Consider the following 20,030-nt stretch of genomic DNA (forward strand, 5'->3'; position numbering starts at 1 on the left):
AAAAAAAAAAAGAAGCTTTTGGCATGTTTGTTTCGTGTCGTTTTTAAAGTGATCTTAGACGATAACTAAATTACTCAATCTAAACCATAAACGTTGAGTTGGGTTAGATTTTTTTTTTTTTTCTCGTTTGAGTTTTTTCAAAAATTTAATTTGGGTGGGTTTGACATTTTTTTTTTGTCAGGTTGATCAAATCCAATCCTATCCTAGTTTAAAAAGAGTAAAAATATTTAACATTTGTAATTTAATTATTCGTCTTGATATTTAAACTTTAAAGTAGTTTGTACTTTGGATAAATAGAATTTTTAAAAAATAATTAAAAAGAAGAGGATATCGGACAACCTAGTAGATTGTAAATTTTGTTCGGGTTGTTCAGATCACTAACTCAACCAACCTGAAATTTAGTGTAGGCCCACTACACGATCTCATCTCACTTTCTTTGGTGGATATAGAAAAATTTCGAGCCTGTTTTGGGTGCGGGTTTGGAATGCCTGTTTTAGGCCCACTACGTGGGTTTAATATAACACGTAGATAAGTATGATTTTCTTAAAATAATTATAAAAAAATATAAAATATAAAATTTGAGAGTTCAACCCAACTGAATTTTAATTATTAATGTATTAGATTAAGTTTGGTCGGAACTTCCAGATTTCTATCAAAGATTCTCCGACCCAACTCGTATATATTCAATTCTTAAAAAAAAAAAAAAAAAAAATTATGAATAAAAAAACGTATTTTAATGAAAATAATTAGTGTAAAAAGAAAAAGAAAATTTGGTTTTTAATGGAAAATAACGAAATGGACAAATAATATCAACTCTGTCTCTCTGTTTTTCTCTAATCCTAATGGCGGAGTTGGCTTTGCTGACAATTTCCATCAAAACAGAAAGCGGCCAAAGCCCAGCAGCGCCATAGCCATACCGCATTCTATCTGCTTTCTTCTCCAATTTCGTTTTCTCTCTCCGATTCCTCGTTTCAGGTATTCGATTAATCTTAGTTTTTCGTTTGATTTCAGAATCGGGGTTCGTCTTGTTTGTTCTAGCGTTTTTTTTAGCTTGATTTTGTTAATTTTGTGCTTTTCGCTTAATCTGGCAGATATTATTGATTGCGATAGAAGCGTGCGATAACAACGGGGAGATAGATATGGAAATTGGTTTTCGTGTTAGGAAATTTGTAGTCGTTTCGATTCGAATTTACTGCCGATCAGTTCGTAATTATCCATTTCTCTTTGGTTTGCTGTGTCTTTTGATTCTTCTGTATAGATCATGTCCTTTTTTGTTTTCCATTTTGGTGTCTGCGTCCCCTGTTTTGATTTGCACGGCTGTTCTTCTTGGAACTCTTCTGAGTTTTGGGAAACCTAATATTCCTGAAATCGAAACGGAGGAGGTAGCTTCTTTGAAATCTGGAATTTTGGATAATGCTACTGTTCTTACTAAGGAGGATGATAGTTTTACTGTAGAGAGACTTGATGGAATTAAAGTAGGGAATTCTTATGTGGAAAGTTCTGAAGAAGATAGGAAAACAAGTACGCTTGATGAACATGCTGATTTTCTTGACTTTGTTCCGGTGATCCACGAGCGCGATTACGAAATTCAATTCGAGAGGGGAGGAGTTGAGGAGTTCGAGAAGAACAAAGTTGAGGAGTTTGGGAAGAACGAAGTTGAGAAGTTCGGGAAGAACGAAGTTGAGAAGTTCGGGAAGAACGAAGTTGAGGAGTTAAAGAAGGGTGAAGAGAGGGAATTGCCTATTGGTTCGGAGTTGGAGGAGAGGAGAGAAATTTTCGAAAGGGATTTCGATAATAAAAGTTCGGCAACGGATGGTGAAAAAGCTGTTGAGGATCAGCTTTTGGCGGCCGAAAGCTTAAGAAATGAGATTATTGAAGTCGAAGATCGAAACATCTCAATAGAACCTGTTCATAAAGGAGATAATCTGAACTTATCACTCAATGATAAGGATGATAGTGATGAAAATGATTATGGTTCTTCGGGTTCTGAGTCTGATAGAGCGGAAAGTTCCTCACCCGATGCCTCAATGGCTGATATCATGCCGTTGCTGGATGAGTTACACCCGCTCTTGGACTTGGAAACTCTGCTACCTGCACATCGGTTGAATGAGGAGTCTGATGCTTCTTCAGAACAGTCTCGTAAAAGTGACGGTGAATGTGTGATATCGGATGATGAGGCTGAAAACCAGGGAGAAGAAGGCAGTGCTGTTGAGCATGACGACAATGACGACGACGACGACGAGGGGATTGATGAAGAGAAAGAGGATGAGAGCAAATCCGCTATCAAGTGGACTGAGGATGATCAAAAGAATCTTATGGATTTGGGAAGTTTAGAGCTAGAAAGGAATCAGCGTTTGGAGAATCTCATAGCAAGGAGAAAAGCAAGAAACAACGTGAGAATGTTGGCTGTGAAGAATTTGATAGACTTGGATGGTTTCGATATTCCTGTAAACGTACCACCCATATCTACAGCTAAACGCAACCCGTTCGATCTCCCTTATGATTCATATAACAATATCGGATTACCACCAATTCCCGGATCTGCTCCATCCATTTTGTTGCCAAGACGTAACCCGTTTGATCTCCCATATGACCCGAACGAAGAAAAACCAGACCTCAAGAGTGACGATTTTGAACATAAAGATATATTCCGAAGACATGAAAGTTTCAGCGTGGGCGATTCCAGCTTTGCAGTTCCCAATCTAGAGCAGCAAAATATTAGATGGAAACCGTATTTCATACCCGAAAAAACAGCTGCCGAAGGAACGAGCTACGCTCGATTAGAAAGACAATTCAGTGAAGTCAGTGAATCAAAATTGAGTTCTGTTTCTGATACTGAATCAATGAGTTCCATTGCAGATCAGGATGACAAGAAGCCTGATGAATCACAATCTTTTCTGGAGACAACAGCAGTTTCCTACCTTGACCCAATGGCCAGTGAGCTTGGAAATGGGTCGTGGGAGGATATCGGCTCTGAAGATTACATACAAGAACACAGAGATGTTCATCATGAAGTGATCGAGATAACTTTGGGATGTACAGAGAGTCGTTTCGAAAGCCAATCTGGATCATCGGAAACTGGAGCTGCGGATACCCCAGTGGAGATTAATGCTACTGAAATTCACTCCAAAAGTTTATTAATTGAAACAGATTACAGCAGCAATTCTAGCCTGTCTTCATTAATAGAAGAAGTAAATGAAACACCATCTCAGGCAAAAAAAGATGAGGCGAGACCGAGTAGCTCTCGTGTAAAGGAATCTAGTGTCGAGACTACTAGCACATCATTGCCGACTGCCCTTGAAGAAGATGCAAACTTCAAGATTGCCTGTGACGTGCTGGATGACAATCACAATAAGGAGTCTCTTTATGATTCGAGCCCTTCAGCGGAAGGCAAGTTCTCTTTTTTGCCTATTTCTTCTGATGTGTATGTAGAAATTCCCTGTTTTGCTGACGCACGTGGCCCTTTTTCAGGTAAGGACTCCGAGGTACATTCCGAAATCGAACAGGATGCCACTTCCAGTTTGAAAGATATGCATGATGCCTCCTCAGAGTTACATGCAGTTGATAACAATGAACAAGAGTCGAGAGAAGATTCCGAAGTTACCGTTCATTTGGCTACCAACACAATGAGTCATGTGGACCTCGATCACTTGGTTAGGATGGCTGATCCGATAGCTACTTCTCGTGATCATTTGACTACCAGTGCAACTATTCTTGTATCGCAGGAACAAAATAAACCTACAGCGATGGAAGAACAAGTCTTATTGATATCATCAAGTTCAACATTTCCATCTAAATTGGAGCAAGTGGAGGAGTGTTCAATGAATGAGAAAGAAGATGTTAGGTTTGAACAAGATTTTGTTCGGGCCTTGAGTGTCGAATCACACAAAGAGAGTGCCCTGCAAGATCTGGATATTAAAATTGCCTCTTCAGGTTCTAGTTCTCCGAATGTGACTCGCAAAGTTATGTCGTCTGTTACTCAATTCGAGCAGTCATGGTCAGACAAGCCAATGGTTGAACCTGTTATTGGTCACCGCGATGGTTTTGAGGTAATCAATTGCATACTTTTTTTTAAGTTGACAGTTCTCTTCTTTCGATTACGACAATGATCTTGGAAAGTTCCAAACATATGAAAGAATTATTATATTTGCTGCGGCCTGTGGATAATCCTGTTTGCATGGTCTGGTGTTCATTAGATCAAACATACCACTGCAACTTTCCATTTTAGCTTATCTCAATATATAACCGCCCAAGCCCACGCTAGCAGATATTGTCCTTTTTGGACTTTCCCTTCCAGACTTCCCCTCAAGGTTTTAAAACGCGTCTACTATGGGAAGGGTCTAGCCCTACTCAGACCAGTGCCTCACAACGGACTGGCGCTGGTACCATTTGTAATAGCTCAAGCCTACCGCTAGCAAGTATTGTCCTCTTTGAGCTTTCCCTCAAGGTTTTAAAACGCATCCATTAGGGAGAGGTTTCCACGTTCTTATAAAAAATGCTTCGTTCCCCCCTCCAACCAATGTGAGATCTCACAACCCACCCCCATTTGGGGTCCGGTGTCCTTGCTGGCACTCGTTCCCTTCTTCAATCGATGTGGGACCTCCCAATCCACCCTCCCTTCGGGGCCAGTGTTCTTGCTGGCACACTGCCTCGTGTCCACCCCCTTTCAGGGCTCATCCTACTCGCTCGCACATCGCCTGGTGTATGACGACTCTTTTAGGATTTATAAGGAAAGATAATTGTAAGATGAATTTAGTGATTTAAAATGACGATATCAAGCTGATATTTTGCAGGAACGAGGTTCTTTATCGACGGATTCTGCTGCTGAAGTAAACTCTGAAAACGTAGCACCAAAAGTTCATCAAGACATTTCAACAGCTCTGTCTCTTGTAGCATCTGATTCCTCATCATCTTCATCCGACCACGACTTCAGACCACCCTATGCTGCAAGGGATAAAAAAGATGGCATTGTTGATCAAGTTGTATTTGAGGATCATGGGGAGGTCACAAAGCATTTGGACTATCCAACAGAAGTATATGATTCTCATTTTTCGGAAAAGACGATTAGGGAAGAGGTCGATGAAATAGCAGATATTGATGAAGGGTTGCTATTAGAATTGGACGAAGTTGGGGATTTCAGCGTCAATGAAGTCGGAGAACCAGTCCGTAACGAAAAGGTAATACCAGAGGAAGCTCAAGCAGAGAGACCAACCGAAGCTAAATCAGATATACCAATTCTCGAAGCAAGAACTCTTGATGATATGAACTTAGCTTTTAGGCAACTCCATGAAGGAGTAGACGTGGAGGACGTCGTTCTTCCGAGTGCTACCGAAAGCCAACTCAAGAAAGGAGCCATATCCGAAACAAGTTTAAATTTGGAAGTCGTTGAAGCAAGATCTCTTGGAGATATTCATGTTGCTGCTTTGGCACAAGTATCAGAGAATAACATAGTTGAATCAAGTTCTAGTTCCGAACCCGCAGAAACTGAACCGAATTCTAGTTCCAATCCTACCGAAACTAAAAACGAAGCCAAACCCGAAACGAGTTCAGATTTTGAAGCCGTCGTAGCAAAATCTCCAGGAGACAATCATGTTGCATTGATGCAAGTCTCAGGGAAAACCATGAGTGAACTTCCAACAAGTTCTGTGTCAAATGATCCATCAAAGGAATCCGAACAAGCCGGAGCAGATTCTATTATTGCAATTGCCCCACCAAGCACGACGGATGCCGAAAAACCGAAGTCGATGCCGGTAACCCAGTAGATCGAAACGTGACTGCTACCAAAACCAAAGACTAGAAAGAAGGCCAAGTCTGGATTGAGGTAATTTGGAGGTTTTCCTTCTTATTTCAGGATTTTCATTTTTCTTGTTTGGATTCGTTTTCCAGTTTGGTTGCCTTATCCTGTTGTGTTCTTGCTGTGCAATGTTTTGAAAGTGAGTTGTGGCTTGAGTTCTTGAAATTTTACAAGTTTCCTTTGAGAATTTGAAGTTTGAGGGAGAAAAAAAAGGTGGTTTTTTCCTTTCTTTTATCCTTTGTTTAAATCTGTACGTAAAAGTTTTGTTGAATTCTTTTATGAATTGTTTGAATTTGATGTTTATTGAGTATCCTGAGTTAGCCATGGAATTCCATGGATATCATCACATTCTGGTAATGAATATGTAACGGATTGAAGAAGAAGAAAAAGTCTAGAAATCGACGCTCACCGGAAATCTCGAGATTTCTCGCAAGCGCCACGATTCACACACCTCAACCACTTCCCCCCACACCTTCGAAAACCTCCCCTTCAGGAATGAAGGAAATGAAAGGAAAAAAGAAAAGGACGATGTATGAACAAGTACGAGAGAATCACCTTACCTTTTTCTGTGATCGATGATTAAGTTTTTTTTGCAATTTTATATAGTTTAGATTACATGTTGAGAATCATTACACTAGACATGATCGATCTTGTTTGTAGAGGGATTCGTATCTCAAACAAGCGTTCTTACCTTAAGATATTCGATCAACAAGGTGTTTTGAATCTCTTAACTTAAGATATTCGATCAACAAGGTACTCTGAATCTTACTGTTCCTGCTAGCTACGATTTCTTATTAACCTATTTTCTTGCATAAAAATTAAAAAATTAACTTCAAAGAGATTTTAATTCTTTTTAAAAAATTTATTGATAGTATAAAAATTAAATTTAAACTTTTGAAAATATATAAAATAAAATAAAAAAGTAATAAAAGTAGAAAGGGTAAAGTGGTATTTTAACCTTTGTAATTTCAGCTCGAAAGGAAAAAAGAAAAAGAGTGTACACGTGGCTAAAATGTAATGGGCCGAACAGTTTCGGCCCAGGTACGGGTTAGATCCCTGACCAAGCTGCCGATCAGGTACGGTCAATCTCACGTTTTAAATCATACCAGATCACGACACGTGTACACTCATTACTTTTTTGTCGTTTGTGGGGTGGGGCCCGCCAATTATGCTTCGGAAAACATATTCCAACCGTCCGATTGCGTCCCAGTACTAAATCATCCAACGGCTGTGAAAAATCCAAACAAAATAAATAAAACCCGAAAAATATTTTTGCTTGGGATAGAAAAGCTCGAACTAAAAAAATAAAAATAAAATAAAAAGAGAAAAGAACTCCGTCGAGGAGAAAAAGAGGGACTCTCCGCATGTTCAAACGGAGGGTTTTTGGAGATTTGCAGCACGTAAAAACCTCCGCGAATTAGGTAAGATTTTGAGATTTGTTTCATCTTATGGGCTCTAGATTCTCGTTTCTTCTTTTCCTTTGATCTTTGAATTGTTTCGCATTTTTGGCTTTGATCTGACCGAATTTCCATGTTTTCTCTGTTTCAAAAGTAGGGTTTTCACTCTCTTCTGATTTCATTCTGATTTTGGGTTTCTTGGATCACCATTTTCTTTTGTTTTTGTGTTTCTTTTTGCTTGTTTGTTAGGAAGAAGAGCTGTTTCTTGATTGACTGGAATAAAAGAAAGTGGAGCTATTTCTTGATTTCTCTTTTTTGCGTTTTTATTTTACTTTTTCTCTTGTTATTGTCAAGTAGCTAAAAGCTTGCTTGTTCCTTTTGGTTTGTTGTTGAAGGAAAAATACGAGGAAATCCCAGCTGTAAAGGGGTTTCAAAATGATTCTGACCGTTTGGAGCTGAAGAATAATTACAAAAGTTTTGTGGGCTAAGAGCTTGGCTATGCTACAGAAGAATTTATCTAAAGGTTTTGGCCTTGTTTTTCAAGTTAAAACCTGCCGCGAACAGTTTGGAACTTCTCCTTAGCTGATTGATCAGAGTCAAGTCAACCCTAAAATACTGATTTTCACTTGAATGTTGCGGGAACCTTTTTCTCCTCTTATTTTCGATATAGATTGATTTGAGATCGTTTATTCAAACTCAGCTTCTTCTATATTAATTCTCTCGCATTGGTAAGTAAATAAGCTATACAATTGCTGAGTAATACAACCTTCTTTCAAAAATGTAATTTTCATTACTCTAGTGGGACTGGGCTTGCCTATCTTCTATTTGCTGCATAGTAATTGTTTATTGGGGTTTTTCAGATTTCAAGCTATTTAATTATGCTCATCGACTACAGGGAGGATATTTTGGGAGAATGATATCCAGAAAGCTTTTGATTGGGAATTGTTCCTTTTAGTTTGTATTTTTGGAACTACTGTACAGAGAGTTTTACTGTGGAAGCTTCTGTTTGTAAGAGATTTTATTTCTGTAGCTTGAGAGAGTTTCAATGGAACAACCTCTAGGTCAGGATCCGATTCCCGTTGCTGGGTCATTAGACAAATCTAAGGTATTGAATGTAAGACCATTGCGTCAACTAGTTCCGGTATTCCCATCAGCGTCAAATGTGTCATCTTTTTCAACTCCTCAGGGTGCTGCCCCATTTGTATGTGCTGGGCCTTCCGGTCCTTTTCCACCGGGGGTTGCTCCATTCTATCCCTTCTTCTTTTCACCAAATGAACAAAGTCAACAAACACCGGGTGGAACAACAAATACTAATGCATCTTTTGGCCTTAATAGTCCTATATCAACTGCCGTTCCTATATCTTCATTCAGGACACCAACTGAGGGTACTTCAGCACAAAATACTGGCTCCTCTAGAAAAAATTCCAGACGCCGTGCCCAGTTACAAGATGGATATAGTGATGGTCAAAATGATAATTCTCAATATTATGGCATACGCGCTAATGATGGAGAAGATTCCAGTAAATCTGGGAGGAAGAATAAGTCGAAGAAGAAGACAAGGAATGGTCAGGACATTAATTTTATGTCAGATGTTGATATTGATGCAATGCTTAATGATATGGTTTCAACATACAACCTTTCGGTGTTAGATTCAAATAGACAAGCTCATGGTAACATTGAAGCAGTTTCATGTGTACTCATGGTATTTGATCTGCTAAGGAGGAAGATTTCACAAGTTGAAGAGTCAAAGGAATCAACTCCTGGAAATATAAGGCGTCCAGATCTTAAAGCAGGTGCATTTCTGATGACCAAAGGGGTTCGAACAAATAGCAATAAAAGAGTTGGAACTGTTCCTGGTGTGGAAATTGGTGATATCTTCTTTTTCAGGATGGAATTATGCCTGGTTGGGTTGCATGCTCCATCCATGGCTGGGATTGATTACATGGGTTTAAAGGTCAGTCAAGATGAAGAACCAGTTGCAGTAAGCATTGTCTCATCTGGTGGGTATGAGGATGATACAAATGATGCAGATGTGTTAATCTACAGTGGCCAGGGTGGAGTGAACAGAAAAGATAAGGAATCAACAGATCAAAAGCTTGAAAGGGGTAATCTTGCACTAGAGAAGAGCTTGCATCGTGGAAATGAGGTTAGAGTAGTTCGAGGGGTAAGAGATTTTAGTAACCCAACAGGGAAGATCTATGTTTATGATGGTCTTTATAAAATCCAAGAGTCTTGGGTAGAGAAAGGGAAATCTGGCTGCAATGTATTTAAATACAAACTGGTGCGATTACCTGGACAGCGGGAAGCATTCTTGACTTGGAAATTAGTCCAACAATGGAAGGATGGGAATGCATCCCGAATTGGGGTTATAATACCAGATCTGGCTTCTGGCGCAGAAAGTCTTCCTGTTTCACTTGTGAATGATGTTGACGATGAGAAGGGCCCTGCATATTTTACGTATTATGCTGGTCTCAAATATTTAAAACCTGTATGCTCTACAGAGCCTTCAGCTGGCTGTAACTGTATTGGTGGATGCCTTCCAGGCAATCTCAATTGCCCTTGCATGCAGAAAAATGGTGGATATCTCCCCTATAGTTCTAATGGGGTTCTTGCGAGTCAGCAATCTATGATATATGAATGTGGCGCCTCATGTCAATGCCCTCCCAATTGCAGGAATCGTGTGTCCCAAGGAGGTCTCAAATTTCGTCTGGAGGTATTCAGAACTAAAGGTAAAGGCTGGGGGCTTAGGTCTTGGGATCCCATTCGGGCTGGAGCATATATTTGCCAATATGCTGGGGAAGTGATCGATAGTTCGAAGGAAAAGGACTCAGTTGGGGACAATGAAGACAGTTACGTCTTTGATGCTAAACGATCCTGTCCAAACCTTGAAGTTTTATCTGGTGATTCTGATGGGCCTCCAAGACTTCCATTTCCTCTAGTTATTAGTGCAAAAAATGTTGGCAATGTTGCTCGTTTTATGAACCATAGTTGCTCTCCAAATGTATACTGGAAGCCAATTTTACGGGAAAATAAGAGTGAGCATGATGTCCATATTGCTTTTCATGCAATCAGGCATGTACCTCCCATGATGGAGTTGACGTATGATTATGGAATTGTTCCACCTGAAAGTGCTAATGGAAGGAAGATCGATTGCCTATGTGAGTCCTTAAAATGCCGAGGCTATTTTTGTTAGTGCTTTGTCGAAAGATGTATTTGAGCAGGGAGGAATCGCTTGGCTTGTGCTTCTTGAAATGAGGTTAGAGCTCAACTCATAGTTTGCTACTTGCTGGTGGATGTAATGACTGATTTCTTGCCCGTTCCCTCTTTTGTTCTTTATATTATTGAATTATGAAAATGTTAAACGAAGGCTGACATGCGATTTGTAGTAACAATTTGCTTGAACCTTTTAAATGGGGGAGGGGCAGCTAAAGTTATATTTTACTTGGTTTGTTGAGTTAGCTTGGGCAACACCATACGTGTTGTTAGGGGATTAGTGAGAATATTTGCTAAAACCACCGCACCTAAATGGTGGTGAAAGTTATCTACTTATAATCATTTACGGAATCTAGTAAATTACAAAACAAATGGAAAGAGCAATAAATGGATACAAGATATTTAGCCTTCCATTACGGTTAACATAGGTATCATATTTGACTCTTTATTATAGGCAAATATCTTGTATGATATTTAGCCTTTTATTACGGTTTACCAAAGGTATCATATTTGACATTTTATTATAGGCAAATATCTTGTATCCATTTATTGCTGTTTCCATTTCCTTTGTAATTTATTTGATTCCGTAAATGATTATAAACAGAGAACTTTCACCACCATTTAGATGTGGTCACTTTAACAAATATTCCCATGGTATCAAAAGCTCCTTTGGTTTAGCAACCCCTATCCTTTCTTCTCCAGGGCTTCTAAATCCTCTTCTCATCTTCTTTGACGCCACCACTACTGGCTTTGATGCGGCAGGGGCAGTCGCCAGGGCTGCCGCACCTACCGCCTGCGGCAGCCCTGGCGACTTGTAGGTTCAAGAATGATTTATTAATTCCTTGTTTATTTTTCTATGCTTTGCTTGCCTCAATGTCATTCCTTGTTCTTGTAGATAGCAATGCTATGTTTTGGATTTAATCTGTCTTGGATTGAACATTTCACTGAAATGGTTGGGTCTATTCAGCGCAACTCCAGTAGTGAGCGCTTGGATATCTAGAAATACCCTCAAGGTTCTAGGTTCGAGTCTGTAGTTGCCTTGGGTGTGAGTCACTCCGAAATTGGTAGGGTGATGATGGTTTGGAGATTGAAATTAGTCAAATATAGCTAGCAATATTTGATGTACCAAATGGAAAATCGAGTTTGTTTTGTCTTCGTCACCGTGCCTTATGACACTCTTTGATGCCCAGATGAAATCAAGAAATAACAGACACTTCAGAATATGCAACCTCGAGGCACTTGGTTTGTAGTCTCGTCGTTGCAGCAGTATCGACCAAGCTCTCTCGTGGATGCCCGAAATTTCCCCCTCTTGTTGTAAGGTGTAACATACATATTAAGAAGGATGTAGCTGCTCATTTGTTTTTGCCTTGAGAAGGTAGATATTGTAGTTGTGTTTATGATGTAGCTGCCATCTTGTCCATGTGAATTAGATAGATTATTATGCCTATTAGCACTTGCGATGGATGCTCTTCTTGAATGTGGAAAGAAAATGACAGGTTTCTGTTCATTGTTCACTGTTCATTGTCCTGTTGTAGATTATATCGAATACCCACTTGATTATCTTCTCCAATTTCCATCCTGAAGGGGAATTCTTTAAAATTTATGATCTGTTTTGGTTTCTGGTTAAAAAGTTCGTGTATTGATTATGAAATTGTGAAGATGAAAACAAATCATCTGCTCAACTTGGAACATTACTTAGTTACTTGGATCTTATGAAGATGAGATGATTCATATGTTGTGATATATGAGGATATAGCTTTCTAAGCCTCTACTCATTTTGATTTTGTGTGGTCAAATTGAATGTTTGATGAATATCCATCGCGATGAGGTTGTTCGATTTGGTCATGGTGCACGTAACCTAATTTGAACATGATATGTCACTACACATTTAAAGGAAATCTTTTGAGCATTATTGAATTGATTAATTGACTTTTGAGCAATTAATTGATTAATGTATGAATCATAGCGAGAAATTTGAATATTCTCCCTTGTACTTGAAAAATTAAGTAATCGTTGGAGTTAATGATAAAAGTGTATCGATTTTTAAAGTCTCTCTAAATCTCTCTCAAATATATAAATGTCTCGATAACATCTTATTCTCTCAATTATTATGGTATTATTATGGTATAATGTTTGCAATTAGAATTGGCAGCCAAATTTAGGCTACACAACTTGACCAACTCTATCTCCATACTTCACAAACTCGAACTTCTAATTTTAAACCAAGGGTGTGCATGAACTGTCTTGGGTTTAGTTGGATTTGGGTGTGCATGAACAGTCTTGGGTTTGGTTGGATTAGGGTGTGCATGAACAGTCTTGGGTTTGGTTGGATTTGGTTGGATTTGGTTGAGTTGGTGACCCTGAGCAACTTGAATAGAGTTCACAACTCAACTCAGCCCTTTATTTTTAGATTAGGGATTGGGTCTTAGGTGGTTCTTTTTTTATATAATTATTTTTAAAAATTCTACTCACCCACACCCACAATAATGTTACATTATAACTAAAATCTCATAAAATTTATATATCAAGCATTCACAACTCACAATACATCACGGTCACAAACGTTAAATATTCTTAATTTTTTTAAAAGTAGGGTAAGGTTGGACTGTAACCCTATTTTCGAGAACAAAAAAAATGTCAACCCACAAACCGATCCAAATTTTTCAGAAATTAAACTAAAATCGAACAAAAAAATCTAACCCAACCTAACTTTTATAGTTTAGGTTAGATAGTCTTAGTTGATTGGATTATCGAGTCATATAATCAATGCCGGACCTCTTAAAATCTCTATTCAAACAATCATATAATCACCTCTAAAACCAATGCCGGACCTCTTACAATCTCTATTCAAACAATTATAGATTTATTCATCGAATAAAAATACACACAACAATTACTAAATATTATAACAGGACAAACCAATTTTGTTTATCTAATTATCCAATTGTCTTCGATAACTAATCTTTCATGAGTTAAAAAATAATAATAAGCTATCAGCTCAACAATCTAATATAATTCTACTAATTAAAATTTTATAACCACGACTAAAATATTATATGTTGAAACTTAAATTTACATATTATTAAGTTAATAAAAAGAAATTGTAATTTACCGCTTAAGTGATGACTTTTTTTTTTTCAAAATATCAAAGTTCAGATTCTCACGTTGTTTAAATAAATAAATAAATAAATATAATTTAAACATAATTTTATAAATATATATATATTAGGAGTCTGGGCCGTGTCTCAGTCCCAGTGTGGCTGATCATCTTCTTTTACGAAGACCGCCCAACTCTCGAACATATGCACAACTTAACCATTAAAGTATTATAAGTTTGACTAAAACGTTCAAGGTTTGAATCTCAGAATCATGACAATATGAACATTATTCAACGATAATTGATATTTACTCATTCTCTTGTGATTACAGTTCATATGCTCCTACCTCATTTCAACATGAGCATAAAAAAAAACCTGTCTCATATGATGTTAAATTAAGAAAAAATTTGTCCGTAACTCAATTCGAAAGGCCTTATATCCTCGAAAAACTAAACATAAATGATAATGCATTGAACTTGTATTTTAGGCTACAATAATCGAGTTAGAATTTTTTTTTGAGTTTGGGTTGAATTGAATTTTTGGAAAATCCAAAATTTGGACCGGGTCACGAGTTGACATTCTTTATGTTGGGTCAACCCGACCAACTCAAAAATAAAGTTATAACTCAATCCTATCTTACTTTTAAGATTATTACGAAGATTAAGAATGTTTGACTTGTAAATGTTTGATATTTGATATTTATAAGATTTTTCGTTACTAATGTAACATGCCTGGTAAATAAAAAAAAAAATTAACTAATTTTTTTTTAAAACAAAGGATAACCCAACAACCTGACCCAACCTAACCGACTGTGAGTTCTGGTTTAGGTCAACAATCTAATCCAAACCAACCGGAACACGAACACGAACACGAACACGTCTTGAAATGGATTAAATTGTAACGTGACAACCATTTTTTGTAACTAAAAATGTAAAATAATATTGAAGAAATAATTTGCGCGGGTAATGGTTGCAAGATCCAAATCCCAACGGAAAGCGGTGCAAGACGAAGCATCAAAACGAAATTGCCCTCTGCTTTTGTCTTCATTTACACCTCTCTCTCTCTCTCTCTGTATCTCTCGCTCTCTCCCTGTCTCTCCTTTTCTCTCTCTCTCCCTCTCCCTGTCGTGAGGGGTTGCGAGGCGAAAACCTCGCAATAACCAAGGGAATTGTTAGAGAGAGAGAAGGGAAGAACAAGAAAAGAATCAGAGAAGGGAGAGAGGAGACGAGGGGAGAATTTTTTTGTTTGTTTCTTTCATTTTTTATTTATTTATTTCATCGTAAGATCGATCTGGGTTTCAAATTTTTCTAGGGCTGATTGATTTGAACTATTGCTGTTGGAGATTGAGAGGAAATTTGGAAGCATTTTGGATTTTTCTTCTCTTTTTTTGTTTAGATTTGCTTGTTTAATGTGGGTGTCCGTGAATCGTTACCACGAACACCCTGAGATTTTGTGTTTCCCCTCAGAAAAACGAGATTTCTATTAGAAATGGACCAAGAATCGGGCTGGGATGGCTCTCCCTCGAATGCCATTCATATTGCTCCTCACAAACCTACTCAAAGGAGGCTCTACCATGTCTGGAAAGGAAACAATGTAAATTTCTCTATTCCCTTTAATCTCAATGCCTTCAAGTTCTTTGAATCTTATGAAACCGTTGGGTTTTATGTTTATATATTATAAGGATCTTCTTTGATGATCATGACATATCCTCAATTCATTGAATTCAGCTGTTTGAACTTGTTTTAAATAATTAGTTCCCTGTAATTGTAACGCACAAGCCGTGGGCTTAGCAGATATTGTCCTCTTTGGATTTCCCTTCAAGGGCTTCCCCTCACGATGATATGTAATGGGCCAAAGCGGACAATATCTGGTAGCGGAGGGGTTAGGTTGTTACAAATGGTATTAGAGCTAGACCTCGGGCAATGTGCCAGCGAAGACGTTGGCCCCCAAGGGGAGTGGATTGTGAGATCCCACATCGGTTGAAGAGGGGAACGAAACATTCCTTATAAGGGTGTGGAAACTTCTCCCTAATAGACGCGTTTTAAAACCTTGAGGGAAAGTCCAAAGAGGACAATATTTGCTAACGGTGGGGTTGAGCTGTTACAAATGGTATCACCGGGTGATGTGCCAGCGAGGACGTTGGGCCCCGAGAGGAGTGAATTGTGAGATTCCACATCGGTTGGATAGAGGAACGAAGCATTTCTTACGAGGGTGTGGAAACCTCTTCCTAGTAGACGCGTTTTAAAACCTTGAGGTGAAGCTCGAAGGGGAATGCCCAAAAAGGACAATATTTGCTAACAGTAGACTTGGGTTGTTATAGTAACTTACCTGGTCGAGGTCAATAAACACATTCATTAGCTCTCTACCCATTTTGTCTCTTAATTTTTCTGTAATCATTTGATCTTTTTAGTCTTTGAATCTAAGTTTAATGCATATCTAGTGTAATCTTGGGATTTCCTCAATAAAGCATTCATTAACCTTTCTTTCTTATATTAAATAATATATTGTCTCTCTTGTTTTTCTCCTTAATTTTAGTTCTTTGTCCTTTCTCTTGCTAATATCATGAGATATAATGAATGTATTGTTTGATAATAGAAAGGATTGTTCATTGCTATTATCCTACAAGTTTTTACTGTTTAAGGAGTTGATGATTCTGGTTTTGATGCATATTCTTTTGTCTGCTAGAAATTCTTATGTGGAGGGAGATTAGTTTTCGGTCAAGATGGGACGTCGCTCTTCTTAACGTCATTTTTAATCGGCGGTCCTGCAATAACATTTTGTATAAGAATGCTAGTTGCAGTCCATAGTGATCATCAAGCTTTTCACTTCCCAGTACTGATTGGAGGATTGGTTCTTACAGTTTTGGTTTGTGATAGGCAGAATTTTCCTTGTTTCATTTATCTTTTCAAGAACATATGGACTAAACCTGATCGGTAAGTCGTTTGTGCAGGATTTTATTTTTCTGTTCATGACTTCTGGTCGAGATCCCGGGATCATTCCAAGAAACTCATTGCCACCTGAAGCAGATGAAGCAGACTTGACAACCCCTTCTATGGAGTGGGTTAATCACAGGACGCCTAATTTAAAAATACCCCGAATAAAGGATATAACGATCAACGGATACTCGGTGAAAGTGAAGTTTTGTGAGACTTGCCTTTTGTACCGTCCACCACGGGCTTCGCATTGCTCCATCTGCAACAATTGTGTTCAGAAGTTCGATCACCACTGTCCGTGGGTAGGTCAGTGTATTGGGCTGGTAAGTTACATGAATTAACCATTGAAACTTTGCTGATTCTTTAAAGAATTTTATATTAACATGTTTGTTTGCAATGATTTGTAGCAGTAATTCCCTTTTGTTTGAAAGCATACTAAATGTGTGAGATCCCATATTGGTTGGGGAGGAGAACGAAACCCCCTTTATAAGGGTGTGGAAACCTCTCTCTAGCATACACATCTTAAAAACCTTGAGGGAAATCCCGAAAGGGAGAGCCCAAAGAGGACAATTTCCGCTAGCGGTGAGCTTGAGCCGTTACAAATTGTATCATAGCCAGACACTGGGCGATGTGCCAGAGAGGTGGCTGAGCCTCGAAGGAGGTGGACACAAGGAGGTGTGCCAGCAAGGACGCCGGGTCCCAAAGGGGGTGGATTGTGAGACCCCACATCAATTGGAGAGACGAACGAGTACCAACAAGGACGTTCGGCTCTGAATGGGGATGGATTGTGAGATCCTACATGGGTTGGGGAGGAGAACGAAACACCATTTATAAAGGTGTGGAAACCTCTCCCTAACAGACGCGTTTTAAGAACCTTGAGGGAAAGCCCGAAAGAAAAAGTTCAAAGAGGACAATATCTGCTAGCGGTGGGCTGGGTGTTACAGATTGAAGCTTTAGTTATTTGGCATTTGATTTTGATATCATTCTTCAGTGTCTCTAGATTACTTTCTGCTACTTGAACGTGAGAGCACATCAAACAGCAGCTTGAACGTGCTTGGTTGAATATATTTCAATTAACCATTTCTTTGTTTTCATTTCGTTGCAGCGTAATTATCGATTTTTCATAATGTTCATATCAACGTCTACCATTTTGTGTATATACGTCTTCACATTTTCGTGGATCACCATTGTTCGACAAACTGGCAGTTACTGGAGTGTTATCTCAAGCGACATCTTGTCAGTTATCCTTGTCGTCTACTGCTTTGTATCTGTCTGGTTCGTAGGCGGGCTGACGGTTTTCCATATTTATCTAATGTGTACCAATCAGGTAGAGCTTTATATTTTTACTCGTAGCATCGGTATTTACAGTTTTCTGGCATTTGAATACGTGCTCTATGATGAACTTCTTCCCTTCTCAACCCGACTCACCTGCCTTTGAAGTTGGAATACCTTTCTCGAAAAGGACTCGACAAAGCATGCTTGGCACTGAATCAAATATTAATATAAACTCGTTTTGTGGGGATTGACTGTGATATCTAAAAGCATACTTGTATGTAACAAACTATCTTTTTGTTGCGATGACTGCTGATCTTTTGCAGACGACCTATGAAAATTTTCGTTACCGTTACGATAAGAAGGTCAATCCGTTTACGAAAGGGCTTGTGGGAAACCTGAAGGATGTGTTCTGGTCTAAGATCCCTCCTTCGATGATTGATTTCCGAGCATGGGTAGCGGAAGACGAGGATGCGAGCCTACAATACAGTACTTCAGGAACTGAGAGAGGGTTCATGATATCAAAGGATAAATTTGACTTGGAAATGGACATGATGTTTCCAAAGGAAGGTAGCATGAAGCTTCCTAATATGTTGCAAAATTTGGACTACGCTGATATCAATGATGATTTGAAGAAAAAAGATGGCGTTGATCGAAATATTGCCTATGCGTTCCCTTCTATGCAAGAACGGGCCTTACAAAATTCAATGCTAAGCGATTTGAAGGATAAGAGAACTCAGTAGTAGCACTGTAATCCAATCTCATTACCACCAACATTCTTGGAGACAACAAAGGTACTGCTTCTTGCTTCTCCTGCAATGTTTCCCGTTTGATGAAAACTTTCTCGTGTTTGTTGTCCCGATCAGATGAAACACTGTCATGTTTATTCGTAGTGTTCTAAGTCTAAATTTGCTAGGAGATGAAACCTGCAATTTTGGATTGGTTGGGTCAGTGGCCCAAGAAACCCGAAGAGAGTCACAACCCAACCTAACCTTCTATTTTTTATGAAATCTTTCTCCTGTTCGTTGTCCTGGTCAGATGAAACACCACCATGTTTATTCATAGTGTTCTAAATCTAAATTTGCTAGGAGATTACATGAGTTAGGTTGGAGAGAATCTTTTGGACCAACCCGAAATTTCAGGTTGGTTGGGTCAGTGACCTGAGCAACCCGAATAGAGTCATAACCCAACCCAACCCAACCCTCTATTTTTTATTAAATCTTTCTCGTGTTCGTTGTCCCAGTTATATGAAACATCACCATGTTTATTCATAGTGTTCTAAACCTAAATTTGCTAGGAGCTTACACGAGTTGGGTTGAAGAAATCTTTTGAACCAATTTAAAATTTTTGGTTATTTGGGTCAGTGACATGGGCACCTCGAATAGAGTCACTACCCAACCCAACCCTCTATTTTTGGGTTGGGTTGTTAGGTATAAATCATTCACAAGTCACAATGCATTACTAACATCGACTACAAACGTCAAATATTTTTAATCTTCATAATATTTTAAGAGTCGGATAGGGTAAGGTAAGGTTGGCTCGTAATTCTATTTTTGGGCTGGTCAAGTTGACCTGACCATAACAATGTCAACTCGAGAACTGACATGACCCAACCCAAACCGAAAGAGAAAAATGTAACTTCAATTGGGTAGTTCGGGTTGGTTGAGTTCTTAGATCATATGAACATCTTGAAAATCCAGTACCATAATCTACAAACGAAATCAACTTTTTTCATGTTGTATGACGTTCACATACTTTTTTCTCAGGTCTCGTGGAGATATTTCCTCCAAAACGATAACGATAGCAGACGACGGATTGAGCATGGATGTCGATGTCGACTTGTTTTGATTAGGGATAAACTGTAAAAGGGATTTGGGAGTGGATTTCATGAGGAAATGATTTGTAAGTAATGTGTGTAGAATCAGCTTCATTTTCCTCTTCATTTCTATGTTGTCCTAAATCTACACTATGAATTGAGTCAGTCCCAAGAGAATTTGAAAATACTTGTACCTTTACAATAGTTTATTGAGCTCAACATTGTGATTTCTGTAACATATATTTTTTTTATACCTAAAATACAACCTTTCATTGTATAAAGATTTGAAATGCGANTATATATATATATATATATATATATATATATATATATAAGATAATAGAAATGGGCCCAATAGCTCGGCCCAGTATCTCGGCCCAAATGTTCGGCCTATATGAATATACCACCGGAAAGAAGCCCACGTGGGCGCAGTGAAATGACAACCACACGCTTCAAATAAAATTTAAAAAATAAAAATAAAAAGAAAAAGAAATGGGAACCACAAAA

General features: G+C 38.4%; 3 protein-coding genes across 5 annotated transcripts; all 3 read left to right on the forward strand.

Annotated features, from left to right (window-relative positions):
- Positions 1–807: 807 nt before the first annotated feature.
- LOC111781375 lies at positions 808–6,104 on the forward strand. Its single transcript, XM_023661929.1, has 4 exons — positions 808–975; positions 1,092–3,390; positions 3,472–4,049; positions 4,794–6,104. Exons 2-4 carry the CDS (start codon positions 1,140–1,142, stop codon positions 5,760–5,762), a joined length of 3,798 nt encoding a protein of 1,265 aa, XP_023517697.1. The 5' UTR covers positions 808–975; positions 1,092–1,139; the 3' UTR covers positions 5,763–6,104.
- Positions 6,105–7,087: 983 nt separating this feature from the next.
- On the forward strand, positions 7,088–11,964 carry LOC111781305 (histone-lysine N-methyltransferase, H3 lysine-9 specific SUVH1-like). Of its 2 annotated transcripts, none has more exons than XM_023661817.1 (4): positions 7,088–7,215; positions 7,587–7,919; positions 8,052–10,447; positions 11,595–11,964. In XM_023661817.1, exon 3 carries the CDS (start codon positions 8,237–8,239, stop codon positions 10,382–10,384), a length of 2,148 nt encoding a protein of 715 aa, XP_023517585.1. In that variant the 5' UTR covers positions 7,088–7,215; positions 7,587–7,919; positions 8,052–8,236; the 3' UTR covers positions 10,385–10,447; positions 11,595–11,964. The 2 variants fall into 2 exon arrangements, with proteins under 2 accessions (XP_023517585.1, XP_023517587.1); XM_023661819.1 differs by having other exon boundaries at positions 8,087–10,447.
- Positions 11,965–14,456: 2,492 nt separating this feature from the next.
- LOC111782192 (probable protein S-acyltransferase 1) lies at positions 14,457–19,798 on the forward strand. 2 transcript variants are annotated; one of them, XM_023663012.1, is made up of 6 exons: positions 14,457–15,095; positions 16,188–16,367; positions 16,453–16,758; positions 17,541–17,762; positions 18,073–18,501; positions 19,474–19,798. In XM_023663012.1, the coding sequence occupies exons 1-5, from the start codon at positions 14,991–14,993 to the stop codon at positions 18,448–18,450; spliced, it is 1,191 nt and encodes a 396-aa protein (XP_023518780.1). In that variant the 5' UTR covers positions 14,457–14,990; the 3' UTR covers positions 18,451–18,501; positions 19,474–19,798. The 2 variants fall into 2 exon arrangements, with proteins under 2 accessions (XP_023518780.1, XP_023518779.1); XM_023663011.1 differs by having other exon boundaries at positions 14,459–15,095; positions 18,034–18,501.
- Positions 19,799–20,030: the final 232 nt, after the last annotated feature.

This window comes from Cucurbita pepo, chromosome LG19 (genome assembly GCF_002806865.2).
Source record: "Cucurbita pepo subsp. pepo cultivar mu-cu-16 chromosome LG19, ASM280686v2, whole genome shotgun sequence".
Classification (NCBI taxonomy): domain Eukaryota; kingdom Viridiplantae; phylum Streptophyta; class Magnoliopsida; order Cucurbitales; family Cucurbitaceae; genus Cucurbita; species Cucurbita pepo.